The sequence below is a fragment of the Pholcus phalangioides genome, unplaced genomic scaffold, assembly GCF_987345545.1.
Source record: "Pholcus phalangioides strain wild (caught in Gottingen) unplaced genomic scaffold, Ppha-v1.0 ptg000004l_1, whole genome shotgun sequence".
In the NCBI taxonomy this organism is placed as follows: Eukaryota; Metazoa; Arthropoda; class Arachnida; order Araneae; family Pholcidae; genus Pholcus; species Pholcus phalangioides.
This window is the reverse complement of record NW_028301597.1, coordinates 3,955,584-3,979,056: the sequence shown is the minus strand read 5'-3', so window position 1 is coordinate 3,979,056 and position 23,473 is coordinate 3,955,584. Positions and strand designations below refer to the sequence as shown.

The following is a 23,473-nucleotide window of genomic DNA, read 5'->3' as shown; positions in this document are numbered from 1 at the left end:
TTCTATCTGAGCAATTCACGGTATATTCATGCATGCCAATTCTTTTCATCGAAAGATTAAAACATAATATGCGATGAAGTTTAAATTTTTATGTTTGATACTTGAAGATTTTTTTGAAAAAATATGGGGGAAAAAATGTGCAATAGTGTTCTTCGCGAAGTGGCCAGTCGGTCATTGTTCCGAAGATGCTATACTTCGGACTTAGACCGTACACATATAAGAAGAAAAAAAACTACTAAACTAGTCATAAAGACTACTTGTCAAAATTCAGGAGAGCCTTGAACTTTCGGCTTCGCTGATAAGAAATATTACGTTTTTTATTCTACAAGGCATTTTTGGTGCAACGCCCGGCTAGAAAATTTAATTCTCTCAAAACACAAAGTGTTATAACGAAATTCCCAGCTCGTGTAACAACTGAGATCCTGTTTCTCGTTTTTCTGCACAAATCTGTTCACTCCATTTTAAACGATATTTAAGGAGCAATTGGACTGTTTACAACTGGCTTTATTTTTTCGATCAGTGGTGGTCTATTGTGTGGTGGTAATAGATCATATTTTCTCCACATGCCCTTTGTTATCACGAGAAATTCACCTCGTTTGATTGCTTCATGCGTTTTCTTAATGGTTCCGATGGTGTTCACGCGATTTCCTCTTCACTTTTTCCTATTACCCGCAATCGGGATGAAAATATAGATGTATAATTAGCTTGAGGCTGCATGTTTTATAACCAGTTTTCATCGTATCATTTCTCTTTTATTAGCCCGTGCGAAGCAAGTCAAGGTCATGTGTTGAAACAAAACAAGAATTTTGATTTTTCCTACTGCACTTGGGAGAGAAACACATTTCATTGCTGGTAAATTTAATCCCCTTTTCTAATTTTCTTACCGATGCCGATAGAATTTCGTTAGCTGATAAGCAATAATAATGACGTTTCATCTGAACTAATTACACTGCGATGGTGCTTTGAAGATCGGATTATCTGAATTGATCGAAACCTTTGAGAACTAGTGAGAGAAAGTTCTTTCGTTGCTTATCGTGCAAAGGATGAACAAAGAAACGGTATGGAGGATGGTGGCTTGGAGCCCCGTGCTCCATTCTGCAGTTTTGATACTCGGAACTTCCTTGTGTTTTTTGATTGCCTATTGTCGTGGCGATGTCAGTATTTATCTGCCTTACATAAGGTAAGCAAATATATATATATATATATATCATTACATATTTTCAATCACGTTTCCTTTTATTGGAGGCAATAGATTTAGAATAGAAAATAGATATGATTTCTTTTCAGAAAAACATAGAGTAAAATTATCGATCCAAAAAAGTCTTAATCTGTGCTATTTTTTGTTCATTTTGACGATTTTTGACAGATGCAAAACAAAAAAAAATGTTAGTTTTATATTTATAATAGAATGGCAAGAAATGGGGGAAAAAAGAGGGGATATCTTTTAAATCAACAAGATGGGCGAACTAACCACATTTCCAAAATGTTTGCGCAATGAAACTTGAATACATACTGTATTTTATTCGCTCACATTTCAAGAAGCATACGGAACATATGCGAGTTTTTATTGTTATGGAAAGATCTCGTTTAGACAAATTCAATGGTGCCCCATCGATGTTATACCGTATGTCTTCAATATTGTAATACATCTTTTACGCTAAATCTTGGAAAGTACGCGATGCAGATAGAAACTAGTGATCTCTACGGATAGATTTCAATTATATGCATCCCTTGGTATGTCATTTATGTGAATAAATCTTCGAATTCGGTTACCAAATCGACTATAGTACATTGTAACGGGGTGTAAAAGATGCATTTTGTTTAAAACTTACAGCCAAGTCTATGACATCAGACACTTTCCCCCAAACTCCCATTTTAATTTTTTCCACCATGTTGTTAATAGATTACATTTCGAATTTTTTATCATTCATTTAATATCGCAGTAATTGCCTTGATTTCCTGAGTCGTTTGTCTGAAGAATTCGTCGGATATTCAATTCTTACGGTCATCTTTTTTGTGTACTTTCAGCGAATCATATGTATTGTGGTGGTTGTATCAGCGACTTCTGTGACTTCAAATCAAAATTAATATGAGCTCAGCCAACCGCATCGCAATCCGATAATTTCTCCAATTTATTTTCTTATTTGTTATAGTTTTTACCCACTCATTATTTCTAACCTTTGTGCCATTGATAGTTCCTAGGTGAAAAGTGTGGATATTGAGCAAATCTGACGTTACGTTAACGATGCGAGAAGTAATAATGATGTTCCTCATAGTGTGAATCATCCTTAAATTGAAAAGCTGAGTAGCGCACAATTGAATCTGTTGTAAGGTTAATTATAACTGATGTAAAGTAAAATTAAAAAAAATTAACATTAGAACCTCGTTTTTGTAATTTCGACGGCCCAGTCCAAAAAGGCAACTACTCGAAAGTCTAAGTTTGGAGATACCTGATTTTTGAAGATTCACTTTGTATGGAACTCAATGGGAGTCGGCTCAGATTTAATATCGGTTGGGAGCGTATAAGCAGAGTTGGGAGTTGTTGCTGTTTTGAAATATGTAGAGGCATTTTCCACCGTTCTCATGACGTGCATAACAAAAATACAATATTCTGAGCTGTTGCCTTTTCGAACTGGGCTGTCTATCTGAAATAGCTCCAATATGCCCCCCGCCACTGTTTCAAGAATTATGAGGAAACGTCTAATTTATCGAACGACGAGAGAGTACAGTATACCAAAAGTACCGTTTGTCTACATCACCCTGTTGTTAATGTTATAGTCGGACGTTTTCTGCTTATCAAAATGAGTTCTTTTTTTAGCTTAAGGGATTTCTAGGCGTTTTAATGTGTGAATGAACTGGTATCTGATTGTAAAGATAATATCTTCAAGGGTTTCTACGTCAAAGAGTTCTTGTCAGCGTTTCTTAACCTTCCTGAACACGAGGACCAGTAGAATGTCTGAAACAATTTAACGGACCACTTGTGTTCCGTATTACGGGCATTCCATAATTTTTTATTTTATTTTTTATTTATCAAAGAAATGTACAAGCATACATATACAAATAGAGACAACTCTTCATCCAAGGTGAACACGACTGTCACATACTGGATGATGGGTTATTGAATAATAAATATGAATATATTAAGGTCATAAATACGCAGTTTTCGTAATATATAATTTTTTTTAATGATAATTATGAGAATAAATATTCATCGCACATGATTTTTCAGGTTCAAAGTTTTTTTTCGCAATTTTAATAAAAATTGGTGATTGCGCCTAATTCTGGCAGCGTTTTTGATGACAATTGACAATGTCCCGTATTTTACCCTACTTGAGATTCCAGTATTTAAAATTACCCTAAAGTAGTAAGATTACTCTAAAGCAGTGATTCCCAACGTGGGAGATGGAATGTTCCGGGAAGGCGGTAAAAGCTACGGGCATAACATAGGATTCTATGGGTTAGATTGCGTTGGGGGGGGGGGGGAATGGGACAAAAAAGGTTGGGAAACTATGCTCTAAAGCGTTAGAATCGAAAAATAAAAGTCACTGGTCGCACGGAGCAACGAATACAAGAACCTACTGGTCCGCAGACATCATGAGGGGTCCACTAAACGAAATCTGCTCTGAATAATAATTCATTTTCTCCTAAATATATTTTACAAGTATTATTAATATATTACATGTAATATATTATTTGAATTATTTAGAAGAATGTGTGTGTGTGATATGCCACCAAGGGTGCAAAAAGCCATAAAAAACAATTGGAACTGCAATCAATCATTCGGCGTATTGGTGATTCCCCCATAGAAGATTCTTCCGCGATTGACGTATTAATGCGGAAGAAGAAAGAGGGGCGAAAGCTTTTTCGCTACTGGTGGCGGACCACCACAATTTTTTTCTCGGTGGTCCGATTGCTTAATCAGTGGTCGCGGACCACTAATTATTTAGAACCCTGCTCTATTTAAGATCCGTATTTTTCTCAGTGAAATATGATCATTTCACCATTTGAATATTTTTTCCCCAGTGCAACAAATTTTGTCTACTGCGAATTGTAGCAGTCAATCATTTCCCCCACCCTGCAGCAATTAGAAAATTGCATTTGAGGCAATAAATTGCATTTTTTGACTAAATTTAGTGATACACCCCGTGTTTGCATTTCCTACGTGATGTATGTTGAACCCAAAAGTATGAAATTATAATTTTTTATTCCAACCCATGTGGAAAAAAACTATCATCAATATGGCAAAGGTTGAATAATTTTTCATTCAGTTAGAATTAAGTTTTATTGGAATTAATTTTATCAAGTGTGCGTGCGAACCATAGGTTGAGAAACACTGTCTTAAGTGAAAGAGAAGTGGTGATGAAGCGGGTGGAAGCAGCAGCCAGATTGAAAACAGATTCTCCTTGTGCTTCTTTCCACCCCGACACCCACCCTATAAAGCAGGGCTGGACAAATCGCAAAAAAATCAAGGCGCTAAAACATTTTTACCCTTAGAAAAGGTCTGACATAGTGACCCTTTTTCATGTGTAGCAGATACGCTGCTATAATTCCAAACATTTTATGCTGCTCTCAGTCTGCTATTTAGTAACTACATAAAGAAAAGTGTTAAGCGAAGTGAAAGTGCAAAAGCGTTTAGTAGCCGTTATGACATTGGGGAAATAAAAGTTTGTCTGAACAGGGATAACATTGAATACTTCCTTAAGGGCGACAAACCGCTGAAAAAGGGACTCGATTTTTCGCTTATTTCTCGAAGATTCGTGAAGGGAAATGATTATCATATGCTCGTAAACATCGCTAACCAGCTCAGCCGGTTAGCCGCTCATATACACGCGTGAATCTCAAGGTAAACGCGTCACTAGTCTTATTAAATATATATACACACACACACACTTATCCTTGTAGCTTAGTTATTTTTTTAACTCGAGTATTTTGACTGAGTATCACGTGATGCTGAGTGAGGTCTTGTTTTTGAAGATGCTTTCGAAATATTCATCAGACGTTATCTCATCATCTCTTCTTTTCATCTATTCAACTTTTCGACTGATATATTAAGAAATTTAGCTTGCATTAAGCCTCACTATGGCTTTCAATATTGTGTCTTTATATAATCTGTATACAACAGTCATCATGCTTTAGGATTGAGACCCGAGACACACAGGAAAGAGGGGGGTTGATCATGAGTTGAAAATCTTTTTTCTAAAAAAATCCACATATCGAAAGACAATTCCTTTACATGCTATACTTTTACATTTCTGTTTATTTAAAATGCTTTTTGAAGGTTATTAACTCAAAATTCTCTCTGAAACCGATTCCTCGTATATTCGAAATTAAATGCCAAAAAATATCATGTCAGTTCTTCCATCGTTTTTCCTGAAACAGAAGAAAAGAGAAATAAGTGTAAAAATATTTAAAATGAAAATTTAATAAATATTTAAAAATATTCGAGGAAAAATAAACGTTGAACTGTCTGGAGCGATCGTCCGTAAGATTTAAAAAATAAAAAATTTCACCAAAATTTCTGAAATTTTTTTAGGGATTTTTATAGGAAATTTGTCTGTGAAATGTGAATATCCGAATTTTTTTTTTTAATTTTATCAATTTTAAAAGTTGAAAAAATATAAATTTTAAAAATCAGAATGCAACATTAAAAAACAAGCACTTTCCATTGATCCATTACTAAATCCAAGGTTTATTTCGCAAACACGTGTCAAATAAACATTCCTACAAAATTTATGCTATTTTTGTACAGTTTTTTTATTTTGATCTTAAGTAAAAACTTCACTACTACGATCTGAGGAAAAACGCGTTCAAAGTTTGTTTCTCGGATACTTTTACAATGCGTCATTCACATCTTTTTTCTTTCGTTTTGAATGAACCAATCAACCGATTGGCACGAAATTTTTTACGTTTGATGTGCACTCAAATGAAATCTTTAGAAAAATCGACTTTTTGAAGGCTTAGAGGTCATGGCAGCCCTTAATTTTTAAATCATTGACAGCTTTTGCCTGAAACAAGCATAGACGGGAGGGAGGGAGGGGTGGGGGGGGGGGACATAGAGAAAATTTTTTATTTTATTTTATTCATCACAATCCAATCACATAATAATGATAATAATGTATTAAAAACTAAAGTTTTTTGAGTTCAAGTTTTGAGAAATTCAACTCGACCATTTTTCCAAAATTTACAATAACTGATATAGTAACCCGTCATATTTAACATTTTAAAAATCATCTTGCTCAAAGTTATGCATTCATCGATGTAAAAAATGTATATACCGATAATTCTCAGTATCACAAGCCTCACCATGTTTTCAACTCATCCAATTTCTTAACCCTCAATGATCCTTTTTTCAGTATATTGGAATATGCATGGCAAATACATGGTAGAAAAAAAAATTTTACCAATTTCTTTTCTCCATTTTTTTTATTGTTTTAGAAAGTACATCTTTTTGTGTCATTTCAGTACAAAATACGGCTATAGAAGCCTTTATCTAGATTCTAGAAAGAGTTTATTTCTTGTGTCATTTTTTTTAGAGCTGCTGAAATTTTAAGTGTTCACAGATTTATAAAATCGCACCAATTTCAGGGAATTAGAAATAAAATTCGAGGTAAAAACTATTCAACTTTTCTAAATAAGATTTTATCTATTTATAGCTATCAGTAAACTTGAAGCGAACTGCATATTTTGCCCATAAATCACCCATTTTCGCGAATTGAAAAATCCACTCTAATCAACTAAATTCGTGTGAATTAAAACCATGCTAAAAAACAGTACCAATTTACATCCGTATTTGTAAAAAAAATAAACAAAAAACAATTTTCAATACGTTTTTATGGGGTGAACCACAGAGCGTTAGATTTTCTTTAACGTAAAGTCGATAAAATTTCCATCAACACAGCAAAATTGGGAAACTTGATGTACGTAATTTCCTAATAACGAAGGTATATACATATTTTTCTTTGTTTCTGTGTATACAATTAAGTATTGATCGTGATTCTTCTATCACGAACACAACACACCATAGAGTGAAACTATTGGGAACTGTCAAAATCGAAACTACCAAATGTCAATTCAGAATCCGAGATTTTGTAGCTGAATAATAACATGCGTTCACTTGTTTTTTTAAAGTCAAATTTCAAATATCTAAGTGTGTTATAATTTTTTTTTTTTATTTTATTTTAGTGAAACTGGAGCTATTGTTCCTGAAATGTGCTTGTTTAGTGCTTTCTTGATTTTCGGCTGCTTTGTCGGTAAGTTTAAAAAAAAATCTGCAATGAAATGTGGAAAAATGTGGGAAGAAGGAGGAATACTTCTTTGACCTATTAATACCCATTGTGATTATATTCATTTCTCCGCAACAGAAAGAGGAAAAGACAAATGCCATTAAGATGGGTCTATCAGCTGAAGGTACAGTACAACCTTAATCCGGATCTTCAGCTGGGGGGGCACGGAAAATCCTCAATTTTTTCCTTTTCGCTATAAAATCACAAAAAAGGGGCCCGTGAAAAATATAGCCCGGGATATCCAAAGCTCCCAACCTAGGGGGCCCTGTTGCAGGATGGAGTCATCTATCCATAAACCGGGCTTAAAAATTCCGGTTTTTAACTTCATGGCGTAAGTGATGTTACTTTCGCACTTACGATGTATATTTGCAGTATTGGAAGACAGCAGCAGCGCCAATAGAACACGGAACACGCACAACTCTAACAACATATTTATGTTGGAGCCACACACATACTCGCACAACACACGTTCCGACACATATCCATTCGACTTCTAAAGGGTAGGAATAGGATTTTAAAATGTAACTTCAAGCGATGTTCATCATTGCTAACTTTACTACAGTAGCCTATTTTAAAACGATATCGGTGAATTCCCGGTATCTCGCAATTTATTCATTTTTTCTCAAGATTTAGGGTACGAACATAGTGCACCCTCGTTTTCCGATTTTGTAAGTCGGCATTGTTACATTAAAAATTTCACGCTTTTAACCAATCCGTAACGGCACCGACTCGGAAACCAGCGTGCACTGTGTCCATACTTTTATTGGCTGTGTGATTCTAACCCGATATTTATTTCCTTCCAGAACATGCCTCTTAGATTCTATCGTTTTCTCCCCCTTCATAAAATTTTGAGCGTTTTCAACACATGTATGAAAGATTTTGTTTTCTTTGGCGATGTATGTGAAGACTTTAGAAATTTCAATAGAGCGGTTCTTTCTCATTGTACATTGTAGGTGTTGTTGCCATGTTTTACCGATTTATGCTTCTGTCTTACATGATAGACGAGAGTGAACATTTACTCTGCAAAATCAACATAGTTGGATTCTTATGTGGTCTGGCTTCTATGACTGGTCTTGGAGGAGTCGCAGCTTTTCCGGTAAGCATCCCCTCTTTTTTCTGCGTGGTTAACATGAGTGGTTACCCCTTCGCTTACAAGCTATTGGCAAGAAGTTCAGACGATCTCTGACGAATTGGCGATAAATATGGTAGCCATGTCCTCACCTAACTACAGGGAACGGAAAAGGTGAAGAAAAAAACAAATGAAGAAAATCAGTATAATGTATAAGTATAGATAATGGAGAAGATAAAGATAAGAGAATAGGTACGAAGTAGATTTCTCTTTTCGCTCTCACCCTACATGTTCTTTTTGCTCTTATATGTATATAATAGGAAGATACATCATATGTAAAACACTAATAGTAGTATAGAAATAAACGGAAGACAAAGAACAACTTCGTAAGATTGCAACAAAGCCCCTCAATGATGAGGAGAGAGGAAAGAAAACAGAAAACTTGGTTGAATTTTCGCACTGGCGTTTGGACGCAATATTACGTCCTTGATCGTAAAATGGCTAATATTCGTTTGGTGGAGGTATCCGTATGCATTTATTCCATATTCACACTCTTAAATTATTTTTTGTCGGTCATCTTACACGAATATCTCACATTGATATTTATACTTTAAAATGTAGTTTTTTTTCCTTTAAGACACTTTTTAATAATATACATGTTTTTAATGTATATATTCTGTAACAGGCTCTTTTTTTGTTTTGTTTCTAGATGTCCACACTGTTGTACGTGCACGTGTTCATTGCTGGAATACATTTTACATTTGCAACGTTGTACACGTTCGTTCAGACATTCATCAGTTTCAAGATGAAACCACCTTATCGTAATAATGCCTTGAATAAAATAAGACTCGCCGTGTCCTTGTTCCTGATTCCCAGTGCCATACTCGGTATTATATTGCATATATTCTAATTACAAATTTTAACCTTCATTTTTTTCACCTCGATTTTATAGAAGGTTAATTGACAAAATCAACTAATTTCCATAGTTTATACCCGCACTGCATTTATAGAAAATTTCAACTCTGGGAAAGCAAAAAAAGGAACTACAGTACTTGTAAGTATTGCACAAGACTAACGTATGAAATTTGTAAACAGATAGGGAAATTTCTTTGATCGAGTGTTTCAAAAAAGAACCGTGAACTAAATTTTTACTTGATCCCTGGGTGAAAAAAAATGAATTTCCTTATTAAATCACCCACTTTAGTAAAAAAAAAAAAATTTTTTTTTAAACATTTTTCAGATGCTTAATGATTGCGGTGTGTTTATTCTGTAGTTCGTTGCTCTTCGATTACTTTTTGTACTTAATTACTGTTATTTTATCAAAAGTTGATATGTATTCCTTAACGTAGATTTCTCTTTCATATATAGTAACAATACTGATGCCTCTGGGGCATTTCAAGTGGATGAAGAAATATCCAGACAGATCGGAAGCAACGAAAACTCCCTCCGATGAGGTAATCTCGTGAAAGGGGCCATATTTTTATTGAAGAAAATTATATACTGAATTTTTTTTTTCAATCATATTGCTTAAAAAAAATTGAAGAAATCCGTCTTCTATTTTCTGCGAAATCTGTTATACAGTAAAACCTCGATATAAGTCGTCACCTCATGTTATCGAAAAATTATGACGCCTTAAGCGGAGTGCCGTCAGTTTTTATGTGCGATATTGTGAAATTCGTATAAATTTAAAGTAATATGACATTTATTAAAGTATGAATCAAAATAACAATATTAATAATATTTATAGATTGCAAAAGAAAAATAATAGCAATTTTTTATCTTTTTTTTCATCTCTTATTACTTAACTTGTGGTAAAATGTACTGGTACTCTTTGATTTATACTAGTAATTTTTAATTTAGACTAACATAGCAACTGTTAGAATAGGTAGCTTTTCTTCATAACAGAACTCTCTATTGAACATTAATTTTACATATACATCAAATTTAATTTGGTGTTTTAATCCTTCATCAGTAATTCATGATACAACTACAAGATAATCAATCTCGAACACTGGACTTGGGGGGGGGGGGGTTAGCAGGGAAAAGTAAACAGACTTCCTCAACTTGGGAAAGAATGATTGTTTTCAACAAAAATATTTTGTTGTTTAAATTTGAAGCCCTGAATTAGTAGGGTCCATGCAGGAATGAGATATAGCTCATACAGTCCCTAACGTTTTAAAAACCTTGGTCGGTAAATAAACTTCCCAGCGTAACTTTCTTTACTTAAACTTCCGTTTGGGTATATAGGATTTTATGGCGACTTTTAAGCATATGGCAATGCTGTTAACAAGTTCTTTTTTTAATGGAAGCCATAAAAATAGTCTGTTCCTCTTTCTCAAACTTTTTCATAGTGACGACTTAACCGAAATTAGCGACGAGTAAACGAGGGTTTCATAGCATTGTTGTCTATGAAAGCTGGAAGGGCCTGAAGAAAAATGACGACTTAACCGACTTAACGGTGTTTTACTGTATCTATCACATTGAAAATAAATGCTAGGTTCGTTGCATAAGAACTGAGAGTATTAGCATAAGAAATCAAGAAATATGGGTACAGCAAAAAATAATTTATTGTTTTTCAAACTATCTTCCCTCAGATGATTTGCAATAGTCCCATCGTTCGATCCCCTTTTCGAAGCAAATGGAGAATGCTTTTTTTGGAAGCTGCAGAAGTGAATCATGCACAGCTGAAATTTCTTGAATTTTTATGATATAAAAGGATTTATGTGTAATTCGCTTCTCCTTTTCTGCATCTGATTATCATATACGTACCGTATTTACAATAATGTAGTGTATGAACGATCAATTCACAGTATTTGAAGAGTAAATAATTCAAGTTGAGCGTACGGGCACGAGTACGATTATGAGTCACATATCTGAGAACACGTGAATACCGTATATTATGAGAGAAAGTCGTTTGCAGCGAAATTCTCTCACTATCACTTTGCATCAGGGCCGTAACTAGTATAGGGCAACCAGGTTTCCCCTGGACTGAATAAGGGCCTCAAAAAAATTGCACTTATTTTGCATAATAATAACCCTTTCAAGAAGGGCCCCCAAGGCCCTGCTCTGCGTCGGTACTAGTTTAAAGCAAATTGTATGCTACAGTGCAAGACATAATTATAAGACGCTACGAATATTCGTGAAAATGAAAAAAAACGGAAAGAATATTTCCACAATAATGAAACTCAATTACACGTATCGTTCATCTGTACAATTTCGAGTGAAATTACAAGGACGTCGGAGAAATAGTTTTTGATATTTTAATATTTTTGGGAATTGCAGTAAAAAATTAGTGGGACAGAAATATAAGACATTTTCATTTCCACCATGTTATAGTAGTGTAGCACGTTACTTTATGCAAATCATTTTTATGTTACTGGATAGCAAACTAATAAAAATATTCCCTCTTCACAAGTACCTCTCATCAGTAGAAAAAAATACCACGGGGTACAGTGCTGCAAAAAAGTGAAATTCGTGAAATTTTGCACCGGTGTTTCTACTAAAACGTAAATAGCAAGTAAAATTGGATGTTTTCGATGTGCCGTCACAAATTTTTTAAACCGTGGAATATGTGATTTTGTAGAAAAACGATCTGGGCGCACCCCCGTGCTTGTCTGGCCCATCAAAGTGCAATGTTTGTGCTCTAGCATTAAGGAGCAAAATGTCATCCAGACACATAAAATCTGCCTTACAACGTCAGTACCCACAGCGAACAATTTCTAGAGTTTTAAGTTCTACAAGTAACATCAAATTCATGAAAATCAAGAAAAATCTCCATTAACTTTGAAACATAAACAGGATCATTTGCCTCTCGCAAAACGTACCATGCCTTGGACTCTTTGGCGGTATTCTGCTCTGTTCTCCGATGAAAAAAAAATCAATCTTGATAGTCCAGATGGTTTCCCTTCATATTGGCATATTTTGAGGTCTGCAACGCCGCAATTAATGAGCCGTCAAATGGGCGATGGTTCAGTGATGGTTTGGGGAGCATTTTCTGCCCAAAAAAAAGATTGATGTTTTTCTACCCTCAAGGATGAATGCAAAAAGCTACGTAAAACTCTTATAGGAGCAACTTGATATATATATAAAGAAGTTCTTTGTGGCGAATATTGCATATTTCAACAAGATAATGCGCCAAATTCATGTGTCAGGTCACACAAAGCAGTGGTTCGAGCAAGAAAACATCAATGTTCTTTCCTGATCGGCTCGTTCCCTTGACCCCAACCCCATGGAAAATTGTGGGGCATGCTTTGCAGATCAGCATATACAGGTAGGAGGCAATTTTCTTCTATCGAACATCTAAAAGCAGCTTTATAACAGGCTTGGAATGATGTCGCTTGTGACACTCTCATTGATTTGGTTGAATCCATGCCAAATTGCATTTTTGCTTTGAATAGCAACAGAGGTGGTTGTACAAAATATAGATTTTGATTTTGGCAAATTTATATGTCACTTATTTGAATTTTATTTTACTTTGCCCTCAAAAATCAGTTGGTGTCTTATAATTTTGTCCCCACTACATTTTGTGTATTTCCATAAAATAACGTGAAAATATTTTTTTTCAATTTCCAATATTTAGTATAAAATTACTTTTTGCCGTCATAAAACTGCTTGAAATTTTTGATATTTTTTGTTTTGCTCCTTGTGAAAGTGTCTTATAATTATGTCTCGCACTGTAGTTATCGTAACGTTGCGCTATGGTTTTTTTCATTTTGTGCTATATAAGTAATGTGTTTTGTATTTTGAAATAACAGGCCATAGCTTTATTTTATGTTTTTTCCTCTTTCGATATCATGTAGCTCTTCGGAATCGTCTTTACCGGTTCGCTATGCGAATGGCTGTGGTATTCCGCTTGGCTCTTTTACTTTTCGTCTTTCATGTGGGAAAACATCAAGTTCGAACTCGTGACTCTAGTGAAACCAAAGGACCTAAAAAAAGAGCTCGAAGTCTACGTCAATGGTAGCAGCATATGAGCCGTATGTTGAAGGAAATGGGCGAACATGCATTAAATGAAGGAATTTGTTTTTATAAAAGAAAGTTTTTTCAGAACTCTAAAAATTATACATGAAGATAACATTGCGGTAGGAGCTTGCATTGTGCTTACTTTAAGCAAGTGAAAACAACGGCTACGCGTTTTTTCTACCGGGCGGTACATCTGATAGAATAAATAACCCAGCGATTTTCGATCTTTTTTTTCCATCTCTCGGCACAACTGAAATTCTGTTCCACATCTAATTTTTTTTGTATATGTTGTATTTTTAAATGTATAATTGTATTACGTATTCTACATTTTTACGGAGCACATTTCATAATCTAAGTCAGTGTTTCCAAAACCTTTTTTAGCTCATGGCCCCTCTTTGTACCATATTTTCTTCTCATGTCCCTCCCCCCCCCCGTACTATCTGGTGCACCTACCCTCACCCAAAAACGAGACCCTTTCTACTTATAGAACTCAATTAAAATTGAGACTGATCTCTTTAACAATGGACCAGAGATGGGTGATCATCCCTCCCGAGAGCTGAATTTTATAGGAAGAAAATAGGCCTGCGTAAAATACAGGATGGTCCAACGAACTTACACACTAAATGGATCCTCCCGACACATCACCCTAGATCCATGCCTTAGTCTTAAGTGCAGTAAACTTCCTTCTTCTTGGGGGAGGGGGTTATGCATGACAATCTCAACATCATGTCTCCTGCAAAGTGTGTTCTTGGGCCCCATACTTAGCTGGAAGCAGCAGATTACATATTTACATAATTGCATTTTCGAAAACCATAGTACCAGATCTCATCATACATATATATATATATAGGTCAGGCCTCCAATTCATATATACTATGAACAGTGCCATTTTAACCGCATGGGCCCGGGAGCCTCATGAAAACTAAATCTGGTTGAAATTTTCAAGAGCACGCATTTAAATTGGGGGTGAGGTAAGCATTTTTAAATAGGTGGAGGGTCTCAAAAAAATCCTTTTCCCGGGGGGCCCATGATGCTCTTAAGATGGCCCAACTATGGATATGAGGCACTGCTACTATAATGCACCTCGTTCATATTCCTCTGCGGAACTTCTAACGAATTGGTGCATGCTGGAATGTGCGTGTAGTGAACCTGAAGGGAAGTTTGTTACAGTCTAATGCTTGTTATGTGTAGTGCTGCCATCTGTCATCATTTTTTCTAATTATGAGTGAAGTGTAATGATTGAATTATTGTATAGTTGTGGGCCTGTTGCTTTCTAAGGCGAGATTTTCTAACGGGGAGATCGGCCCACAGTTGCACCTCGAAGTTGGGAATCACAAAAAACTAACTTCAGCAACCACCATCGTGGTGACGGTGGAGCACGAAGGATATGAGTTACTCGGCCATGTATCGCTGTGGCCCTCTTGATCTGATTTTTCACCAGTGGCCCCTTAGAATATTCCAGGTGACGGACCGCTCAAATATCGCTGGAATGACCAATATCCGTTTGACCAAGTGAAAAAAATTTCAAAAATTCTAAAAGAACCTTGACTGTGGTTTTTCATTTGAATACAATACCCAATAACTATTAAAATAAAATTAAATACATTAACTATTAAACAAAAATGCTCCCGTATTTCGCTTCAAAATGAACGTAACACGGTAACACGTGTAGATACAATTTGCTCAATGTGTTGGTAAATGTTGTTTCATATATTGAGTCTCTGTCGTTTTTGTTGTGACATGTTATTGATCATTAAATGTGTTTTTTTAAATCCTATTTTTCATTTGTTTTGGTGTCTGGTTGCAAATATTTTATTTCACGATGGGAGTTTATTTTTATCAATATTTATAACGTTTTCCTACGAAATCTTTGTAGCAGACCAAGGGTGGTCAACATTTAGAAGAGTGCGAGCCATTTCATTGACTTGAAAACGTGTCGCGGATCACTTAAGTGGTCTGCAAATGTGCCGCGGAGTGCTTGGGTGATCTGGAACTGCGCCGTGGGCCACGTTTAGTGAACGTAATGTGCTGAAGGGTTCCTCGGCCAGCCTGTCCTCCGGCTTTAAAAAGTACAATAGAAATAGACAAAGAAGGTGAAATATATAAATAGTCAAACTACGTTACTGCGTCATCCGGGTAACGCATCGCTCCACTTACTATGTCACTTTTTGGAAATTCCAACAGTCCTCCATGGCATTCTAATGTTATTAATAGAGCCCGGATTGTATGCACTAAAAAAGTGCCGAAATATGCTCTAAAAATATGCAAATATGCACTCAAAATATGTACTTAAAAATGCCAAAATATTCACTTAAAAATGCCAAAATATGCATTAAAAAGCCAAAATATGCATTAAAAAGCCAAAATATGCATTAAAAAGCCAAAATATGCATTAAAAAGCCAAAATATGCATTAAAAAAATTCAAAATATGCATAAAAACCCAAAAATATGCACAAAAAAAATTCAAAATATGCATTAAACCGAAAATATGTATAAAAAACTAAAATATGCATTAAAAATTTCCGAAAAGTCAAAAATTCCAAAATATGTACCAAAATTGAGAAAATATATACATTAGAGAGAAAATACATATACACAAATGCATATTTCTTACTTCTTAGTGGATATTCATTTCAAAAACATATCCCCCACATGAATATATATATATATACTTCCATATGCAAATCACTACAGCTGCTCGGTAACGAAATATCAGTAACAGAAGGACTGACACTATTTCTAAAAAAATTGAACATTTTTGACATATATCTAGAAATAACCTTACGAGAGAGATAAAAGGCTAATGTTTTGAAAATGCAGTATTATACAAAAATCTTTAGTAATCCGATAAATCCCACCTGCGGGGGGGGACGGGGGGGGGACGATGTTACGAAAATATTATAAGAAATATTTATATTTGAAAAATTATAAAAAAGTGATTGTTCTTACGTAAAGCTTCAAAATATGCATTTATTCTTAAAATATTTTGATTTTATGCATTTATATGCATTAATGCTAAAAAAGGCCAAAATATGCAAATGCATATGGAAGTATTTATATGCAAATGCATTTGCATATAATCCGGGCTCTAGTTATTAAACTCCTGATAATATGTCATCCGACTCCGCTTAAAGAGTCACTTTTGTGAAAGCTATTTCGAAAATTACCATTTCGATCGGAAACGCTTCGTACAATATACACGATAAGTTGAAAGTTAACTCTCACGCCAAAAATCTCCAGCAATTCAAGCAATAGTCATTGAAGCCTCTATTCTCTCTCTCTCTCTCTCTCTCTCTCTTCCCCCCCCCCAACTTCACTGCAGGCTTGTTGACAGATTCTTTTAACATTGGGCTAATTCTTATTTGGGAATGGTTCAGCGGAAATGGCGAATTGCGGTTCTTGGTCAACTTTTGCTGAAAAAGTGTCCATGGCAGAAATTCTCCGCTTTTGTCGGCTTTTCGACGTTTTAAACAAATCTTAGCTGGAAGATTGTCAAGCTTCTGTAATACTGTGAGAATGTTAAAAAGAAGTTCGTGTACCTTTAAAGACAAAGCAGCGTTATAGTGGAGGAATATGTAAAAATCGACCTGCAAAGAAAATTATTATTGGGACTGGGAAGCACGACAGACTTCCAATTTCTATCTTCTTTAGAGAAAGGATCGCTTCTTCAACTACCAATTCCTCGCAAATGAAACTCGCCAATGTTTTTATCAGTGAAAAATGAACAAAAATTTTTTCGAACTCGTGAAGAGTATTTTATTTCCATTTTATGATGTTCCAAATGAATGAAACTGCCTGTACGAGACGGCAATATATACTTTGGTTTTCGTAAACATGAAGAAAAATTTGCGAATTTTTAAAAATCGAAAAAGGTAATATTTTTTTGCGTTGTTCAAATGCGTAATTATGTAGCAAATAAACATTTAATTGATTAAGAAAAACTCGAGTAATCAATTTTCATGACTGAACTCGTCTGAATAATTAAAGTTTGATTTTTTCTGCATGAATAAGGAGACAAGAATCTGCGCGGTCATGGCTTACTCCGTTTAGCGCCGTATTCACCGACATGGTTTAAACAGTAGTCACAATTTTTGAATAAGAGTTCAACATAAATTGGTTAAAACCTGACTTTAATCAATTCGTGTCGATCTCTTATATCAAAAAATTGTGACTACAGTTTAAACCATGTCGGTGAATACTGCCCTTAACGAGTCACTCCGTTTACGAGGTCACATTTTTTGGTCTCCCAAGAGTGACTCATTAATGAGGTTTAATTGTGTGCGCCTATATATATATGTATATACTATACATACATACGGTATATTGAGTATATGCTCTTTGCCCCCCCCCCGCCCCCCGGAAAAAGTTGAAATGACGGACATGACTGCGGTGTAGCTGTACATCACTTAAGTGGTCTGTAAAATGTGCCGCAGAGTACTGGAATGATCTTCAACTGTCTCGTGTGGATTGGTTGAGGGATTTGAAACCATGCCATGTATCACTTAAGGGATCCGCGACATATTTGCAAGACTCAGGTGATCTGGAAATGTGCCACGGACTACTTAAGTGATGTGCAACTTCACCGCAACTCACTTGTAATATGGAAGTGTGCCGCGGGTCGCATTAGTGATCTATAAATGTGCCGCGTTGTTCATTTTCACAAATTTAGGTTTGAGGTCATGGGCCACATCAAATCTCTCTGAGGGCAACATTTGGCCCGCAGGCCATGAGTTGAGAATGTATGTAATACACGAATGAAATTATAGTTCTGTCATTAGACTGTCTGACTCGCACATGTTTTTTGTAATTGCATATATGAATGCACATACATGACTACTAAACCAAACGTCCACAATCCTCTACGGAATTTTTAAAGAATTGGTTCTGGAATGTGTGTACGTGTAGTGAACCTAACGTGAAGTTTGTTTCTGTGTACTGCTCGATGTGTGTAGTGCTACCATCTGCCATCCATTTTTCTGACTATGAGTGAAGTGTAATGATTGAGTAATTGTATAGTTGTGGGCCTGTTGCTCTTCTAAGGTGAGACTTTTTATTAGGGAGATCGGTTCGTATTTTCGCCTCGAAGTTGGAACAGCTGTGGCGGCACATACATGACTAGTGGTCCTTTAAGACCCATGATAGGGATGTCAATTATTATTATTTTTCCTAACTTAGAATTTTCTCCGGCACGACCACGCTCTCCTGGGCAATGAACTTATATCGCGTAAGCGACAGAGCCTGGTCGTGCTCGATCCGTTCTGCTCTGTACTGTCAATAGACTGTGTGTTTGTCTGCCCTTTGCCTTGTTTCATTAGTGCGCGACTTGTTCATTTTGCGACCCTCTACAATATTTGTATGGAGATGGGTTTGTCATTAATAAGGAAAATATGAGGAAAGTAATTAATTTCCATTAAAACGAATGACATAGATGCATTTTTTGCTGAGGCTCTGTTATGCAGTTGCAGTCAACGTGGAATACATAATAGCTAATGTATTTTTCCTTTTCATCTCTTTTACATTCCCCCCACCCCCCAATATACACAGCTCGTTGCGACGCGACTGCGCAATTCACACACCGATCCGAGTCGACGCTCTAATTTTGTCTTCTCCGATCCTTGAGATGACGAAAACGAATCCAAGAGTTCATTTTCACCCTCGTCAAATCAAGGCAAAATATGAAAGGCTTGTTACTGTCCAACAAGACATTGCTGGGCGTGTTTCCATTCCTCCTTTTTCCCCCTTCATTCAGTGTGTTCATGCAATTTTTTGTTCGCCACAAATCTTCGCGTGTTTCTTGCAACATGGTGTTCCTTGGGCCACAAGTATAGGGAAGGACGGGTAGGGGAGCGTGTGTGTGCCCAACAACACCCTCTAAGGAAGAGGGGGTGTTGGCCATGGTCGCTAGGTTTACTCTTTTTCCGTTAATAAAGAGGGGAGGGGACACCAAAATGGGTACTGCCCAAAGCCGTCTTAAGAGCATCATGGGCCCCGGGTCAAGTGATTTCATTGAGGCCCTACCTGGCAACGTGGAATTAACTGCTTCTCATTTTTCTGAGGGCTCCTCTTCTCTTGAGGTCCCCTGGCATAGGCGGAGATAGACTTTAAAGTCTGAAGGGGGAGCGTGATGATGATGATGATGATGTCAGTTCATATGTACGCATTGTTCAATTATACACATACATTAAATTACTAGGCTCCACCTTTGACGCTGGGGGGGGGGGGGCAATGCCCCAACACCCCGGGCCGTGTACGTGTGAGCTCATGCGTTAAGACGGCACTGGTGACCGAGTGCGCAAACTTTTGTTTCCAGTTGCGGCCCTACTCACCGATTAGCCAGTATGTTTAAATAGGGTTGCACAACGTTTTCATTCCGCGAGCCCAAGAACTGGTGCAGTATACCTAATGTGTTGTGTGTATTGGTACTTTTTTCTTACGAAATATATACCTATCGATAGTACTCCTTGGTGGCCCGAGATAGTTGCATTATAACATGGTAAATAATTTTGGTCACTAACAACAATGAATGTAAGTAGTTTTCCGATGTGCAACGAGAATAGCTCAAGCCTCAAGTAATGATCACAATTTGATTTAAGACCTTGTAAATTATTAATTTTAATTTAATAATTTATTGTTACTTTGTCGGGGGCCGCACAAACTCATCCCGGGGTCACATGTAGCCCGCGGGCCAGTTGTTGGCCAACTCTTCTCTACAACATATAATACCGTATACTCAAGGGGAGCGGGGTGGGGAGGTTGTTACCTCTCTCATTCAAAAACAAAGAAAACAGGAAGCAAAAAACACTCAATGCTGATTCCTAGGGACGTCATCTCTTGTGAAAATTAAGAAAATTCATGTTAAAAAGGTTACACGCACCAGCATGCTCCTTTTTGTTTCCGAATCCAGTAACCCTATGTGCATCTCTGTTAAAAGGAATAGCAATTTTATTATTAAAAGGAAAATCACATATAGATGGTAGTGGCGCCATCTTTTAAGTTCTTTCATGAGACACGAAAACTTTCCTCTTCTCTAAATAGCGTTTTATCATTTATGGTGGGAATAAATATTGCGGATTTTTTTTAATGCTTTTTTTCCGCTTGTTAGAATGACTCCAATGAGAGAGAGAGAAAATACAGTACTGCGTACAGAACCTTTTTTAACATAAATTGTACAGCCATTGCCCAGCGACGGGTTTCGTGCCAGAGACCGGAGGGAGCGCAAATATTTCATCCTTCAAATTCTTCAACAGAAGGGGGCGCCGAAATGAGAACTTGTCCGGCTGATCAAGCATCCAGGTGTGGCCTTGACGACACTGGCCGTTGCTAGGGATTCACCTGTCATACACAGTATGTTCTTTATTGTTCTCCTGTGTATGACAGATGAATCCCTTGACGACACTGGCCGTTGCTAGGGATTCATTTGTCATACACAGGAGAACAATACAAAACATACTGTACCCCCCAGTAGGAGATGTCAAAAAGCAAGTGTAGCGTGAAATGAACTCATTCTCTTTTCTGCATAAATTGATTCATTCAATTATAATGAAGGGGAACTGAAGTCCATAAATTAATTATAATTTAAAAAAAACATGATGTCAAAGTGTTTTCGGAGACACGTATTCGGCATCCAAGGGGTGATTTTATCACAAGGCTAAAAATTAGAAGATAGCTATTCACACCCAATCACTAATAGATTGCTGAAAAAAAGACTTCAACATTCTAATTCAACGATAATCAGAATATAAATAATTAAAAAATAATAAAATAATTAAAATAATTTTGGCATCGTTTCTGGGAAGGAAAAAAAGTTCCTGAAAAAAAATGCAAAATACCGAAATTGAAGGAACAGCGAAACGGTCTTGAGAAAAGAAAACGACTCCTCTTTCATCATAAAGTGATTACATAATGTGTGATTCTAATATTGCATGTACAAACCACTTTATATGCATCCCTTGTACACATTCCTCTACGGAATTTCTAACCAGTTGGTGCATGTCGGAATGCGTGTTCTGAGTGTATGTGTTGGTCCTAACATATTTATGTTGTCAGAGTTGTGCTTGTTTCGCGTTCTTGCTCGTGCTGCTATCTTAAAGATTCAAGTAAAGATGGTAATTGTTTGCATTTTCATACGTCATTATCGTGTTCTAGGTCTGCCTGCTACCAGCGGAGAGACTTTTTTAAATGGGGGAACGATTCGCATTCGCGCCTTGAAGATGGAACACCGCAGTAACCAACTTCGGCCGACCATCATTGGGCGTCAACGAGGTTCGAACCTGGATGCTTACGATGAGAGTCTAACCCGATGCCCACACAGTGGCGTATTGCTTGCATAGTTAAGTTCGGTTGTAATATCTATGGCGGTCCGGACAGACTCGGAGTGAATAATGTTAATGAACCTTGATCATAATGTCGATGAAAAGCAACTACCTCGGATATAACGACATATTTTTCGTCACTTTCGTTTCCGTTTCTATGACGTTTTCCAGAGAAATTCCAAAGATTGGGGTTAAATTATAAAATTTTGATAAAAGATCTTTTACAAACAGGAAATATATAAGCGCATTGGTTGAATTTAACCGATGCGTTTATTGGTTGAATTTTTCAAGTTTTATAAAAGAACTTTTTAAAACTTTTGTAATGTAATGCCGACCTAAGCTTAAGGGTCACAGCATCGGGGGGGGGGGGATTTCAAATTTGCTGACTTTTGATGACGGGGAGGGGGACGGGCTTTGAATGATAACTTACGCCATCAACAAGCTTTTATAAAAATACGAAATATTCATAATAGCATCTTACTCGATGTGCCAAAAACGGGAAAAGCCTTTCGCTAATTTGTGGGCAACTGACCTAGCATTCTTTCTATTGATAAGTCCTCCACAGAGCCACTTTAGTGATCTCTAAATGTTCCGCGGATCCTTCAAGTGATCTGGAAATGTGTAAAGGGTCACTCAAGTGTTTTAGAAATGTGTCGCGGGCCGCTTAAGTGCTGTGGAACTGTGCCGTACCCTGTCACTCAAGTAATCCGTAACTATGCCGCGATCACTTAAGTAATCTGGGAATGAGCGGGGGTGACGTAAAACTACACTGCGGGCAGCTTAAGTGCTCCAAAACTGTGCCATATGCCACATAAGGGATCTCTAAATGCACCACGGACCGCTTAACTCACTTAAGACTCGGGCCACTCAAGTGGTTTGTGAATGTGCCACGGCCCACTTGAATGCTCTGAAATTGTACCACTGGCAGCTTAAATACTCTGGAATTGTGCCACGGATCACTTAAGCGATCTGTCAATGAGCCACTTAAGTTATTTTTACAAAATTACGTTTGAGTTGCTAGGCCGCATTAGATTACCCTGAGGGCCACATTTGGTCCGCGACCATGGTTTTAGCATGTATGGCTTAGAGGGTGGGTCGTAATGAATTCCTTAAAAAGAAATTTTGAGTTCTTATCCTTGAAATAGCATTGAAATTAACAGAAATTCATTGTAATGACGTATATATAAAGGTATTTTCATCCGTGAAATTTAAAAAAAAAAAAAAAATATTTTCTGCGTAAAAAAATTTGATCGACGTGGGGAGGAGGCATAGGAGAGCTCGGGCCCCCCCCCCACCTCAACCGCGTACGTCACCGATCCTAAAATATGCGTTTGGAGGTAAGGGGGCAGAGCTCACGAAAGTTTGTTGACGGGGGGGGGGGGGCATTTAAAAGTGGCTAAAAATGTGTTGACGTAATACTTGAACTGCCTTTTTGTGCTGATCACATCCAGGGAATGTTCATCTATTTCCTATCTTTTAAAAAAGAGAAGGATAATTGCATCTCTGATGTTTCGACATTGACACATGACGAGTGTACAAAACATCTCCGTATTTTGCCCTTCCCGACTATTCTTCATAAAAGTGTCCCACTTTTTTCAACGAAGCTTGCTTTAATTCCCAACTTTCACTAGAATCAGGAATAAAGGTAATTTGCATAATTAATTACACATTTATCAACCCGTGTGGGGACATTCTGATCAATTGGAACTAATTCAGTGCTGGTTGGTTCATTGTTCGGCTAAAATCAGTAAATTCCTCCGTAATCACGTGATGTGCAGCGATATTGCCGGTTTCCCTGACAAAGCAGAGTTGATTCTTGAGTTCGCAAGATCCCTCGACATCCGGG

General features: G+C 36.8%; 1 protein-coding gene across 1 annotated transcript; it reads left to right on the top strand.

Annotated features, from left to right (window-relative positions):
• The first annotated feature begins 403 nt into the window (after nucleotides 1-403).
• LOC149086458 (DNA damage-regulated autophagy modulator protein 1-like) lies at nucleotides 404-15,091 on the top strand. The gene is made up of 6 exons (XM_089255603.1): nucleotides 404-1,180; nucleotides 7,183-7,250; nucleotides 8,237-8,379; nucleotides 9,062-9,239; nucleotides 9,721-9,806; nucleotides 13,152-15,091. The coding sequence occupies exons 1-6, from the start codon at nucleotides 1,044-1,046 to the stop codon at nucleotides 13,323-13,325; spliced, it is 786 nt and encodes a 261-aa protein (XP_089111729.1). The 5' UTR covers nucleotides 404-1,043; the 3' UTR covers nucleotides 13,326-15,091.
• Nucleotides 15,092-23,473: the final 8,382 nt, after the last annotated feature.

What these genes read in the sequence shown, in the direction of transcription:
- LOC149086458 (XM_089255603.1), top strand. Translation starts at nt 1,044, where the DNA reads ATGAACAAAGAAACGGTATGGAGGATGGTGGCTTGGAGCCCCGTGCTC. An exon ending in GATTTTCGGCTGCTTTGTCG is followed by an intron (nt 7,251 to 8,236) that starts GTAAGTTTAAAA and finishes TGTACATTGTAG; the next exon opens with GTGTTGTTGCCATGTTTTAC. An exon ending in CGAAAACTCCCTCCGATGAG is followed by an intron (nt 9,807 to 13,151) that starts GTAATCTCGTGA and finishes GATATCATGTAG; the next exon opens with CTCTTCGGAATCGTCTTTAC.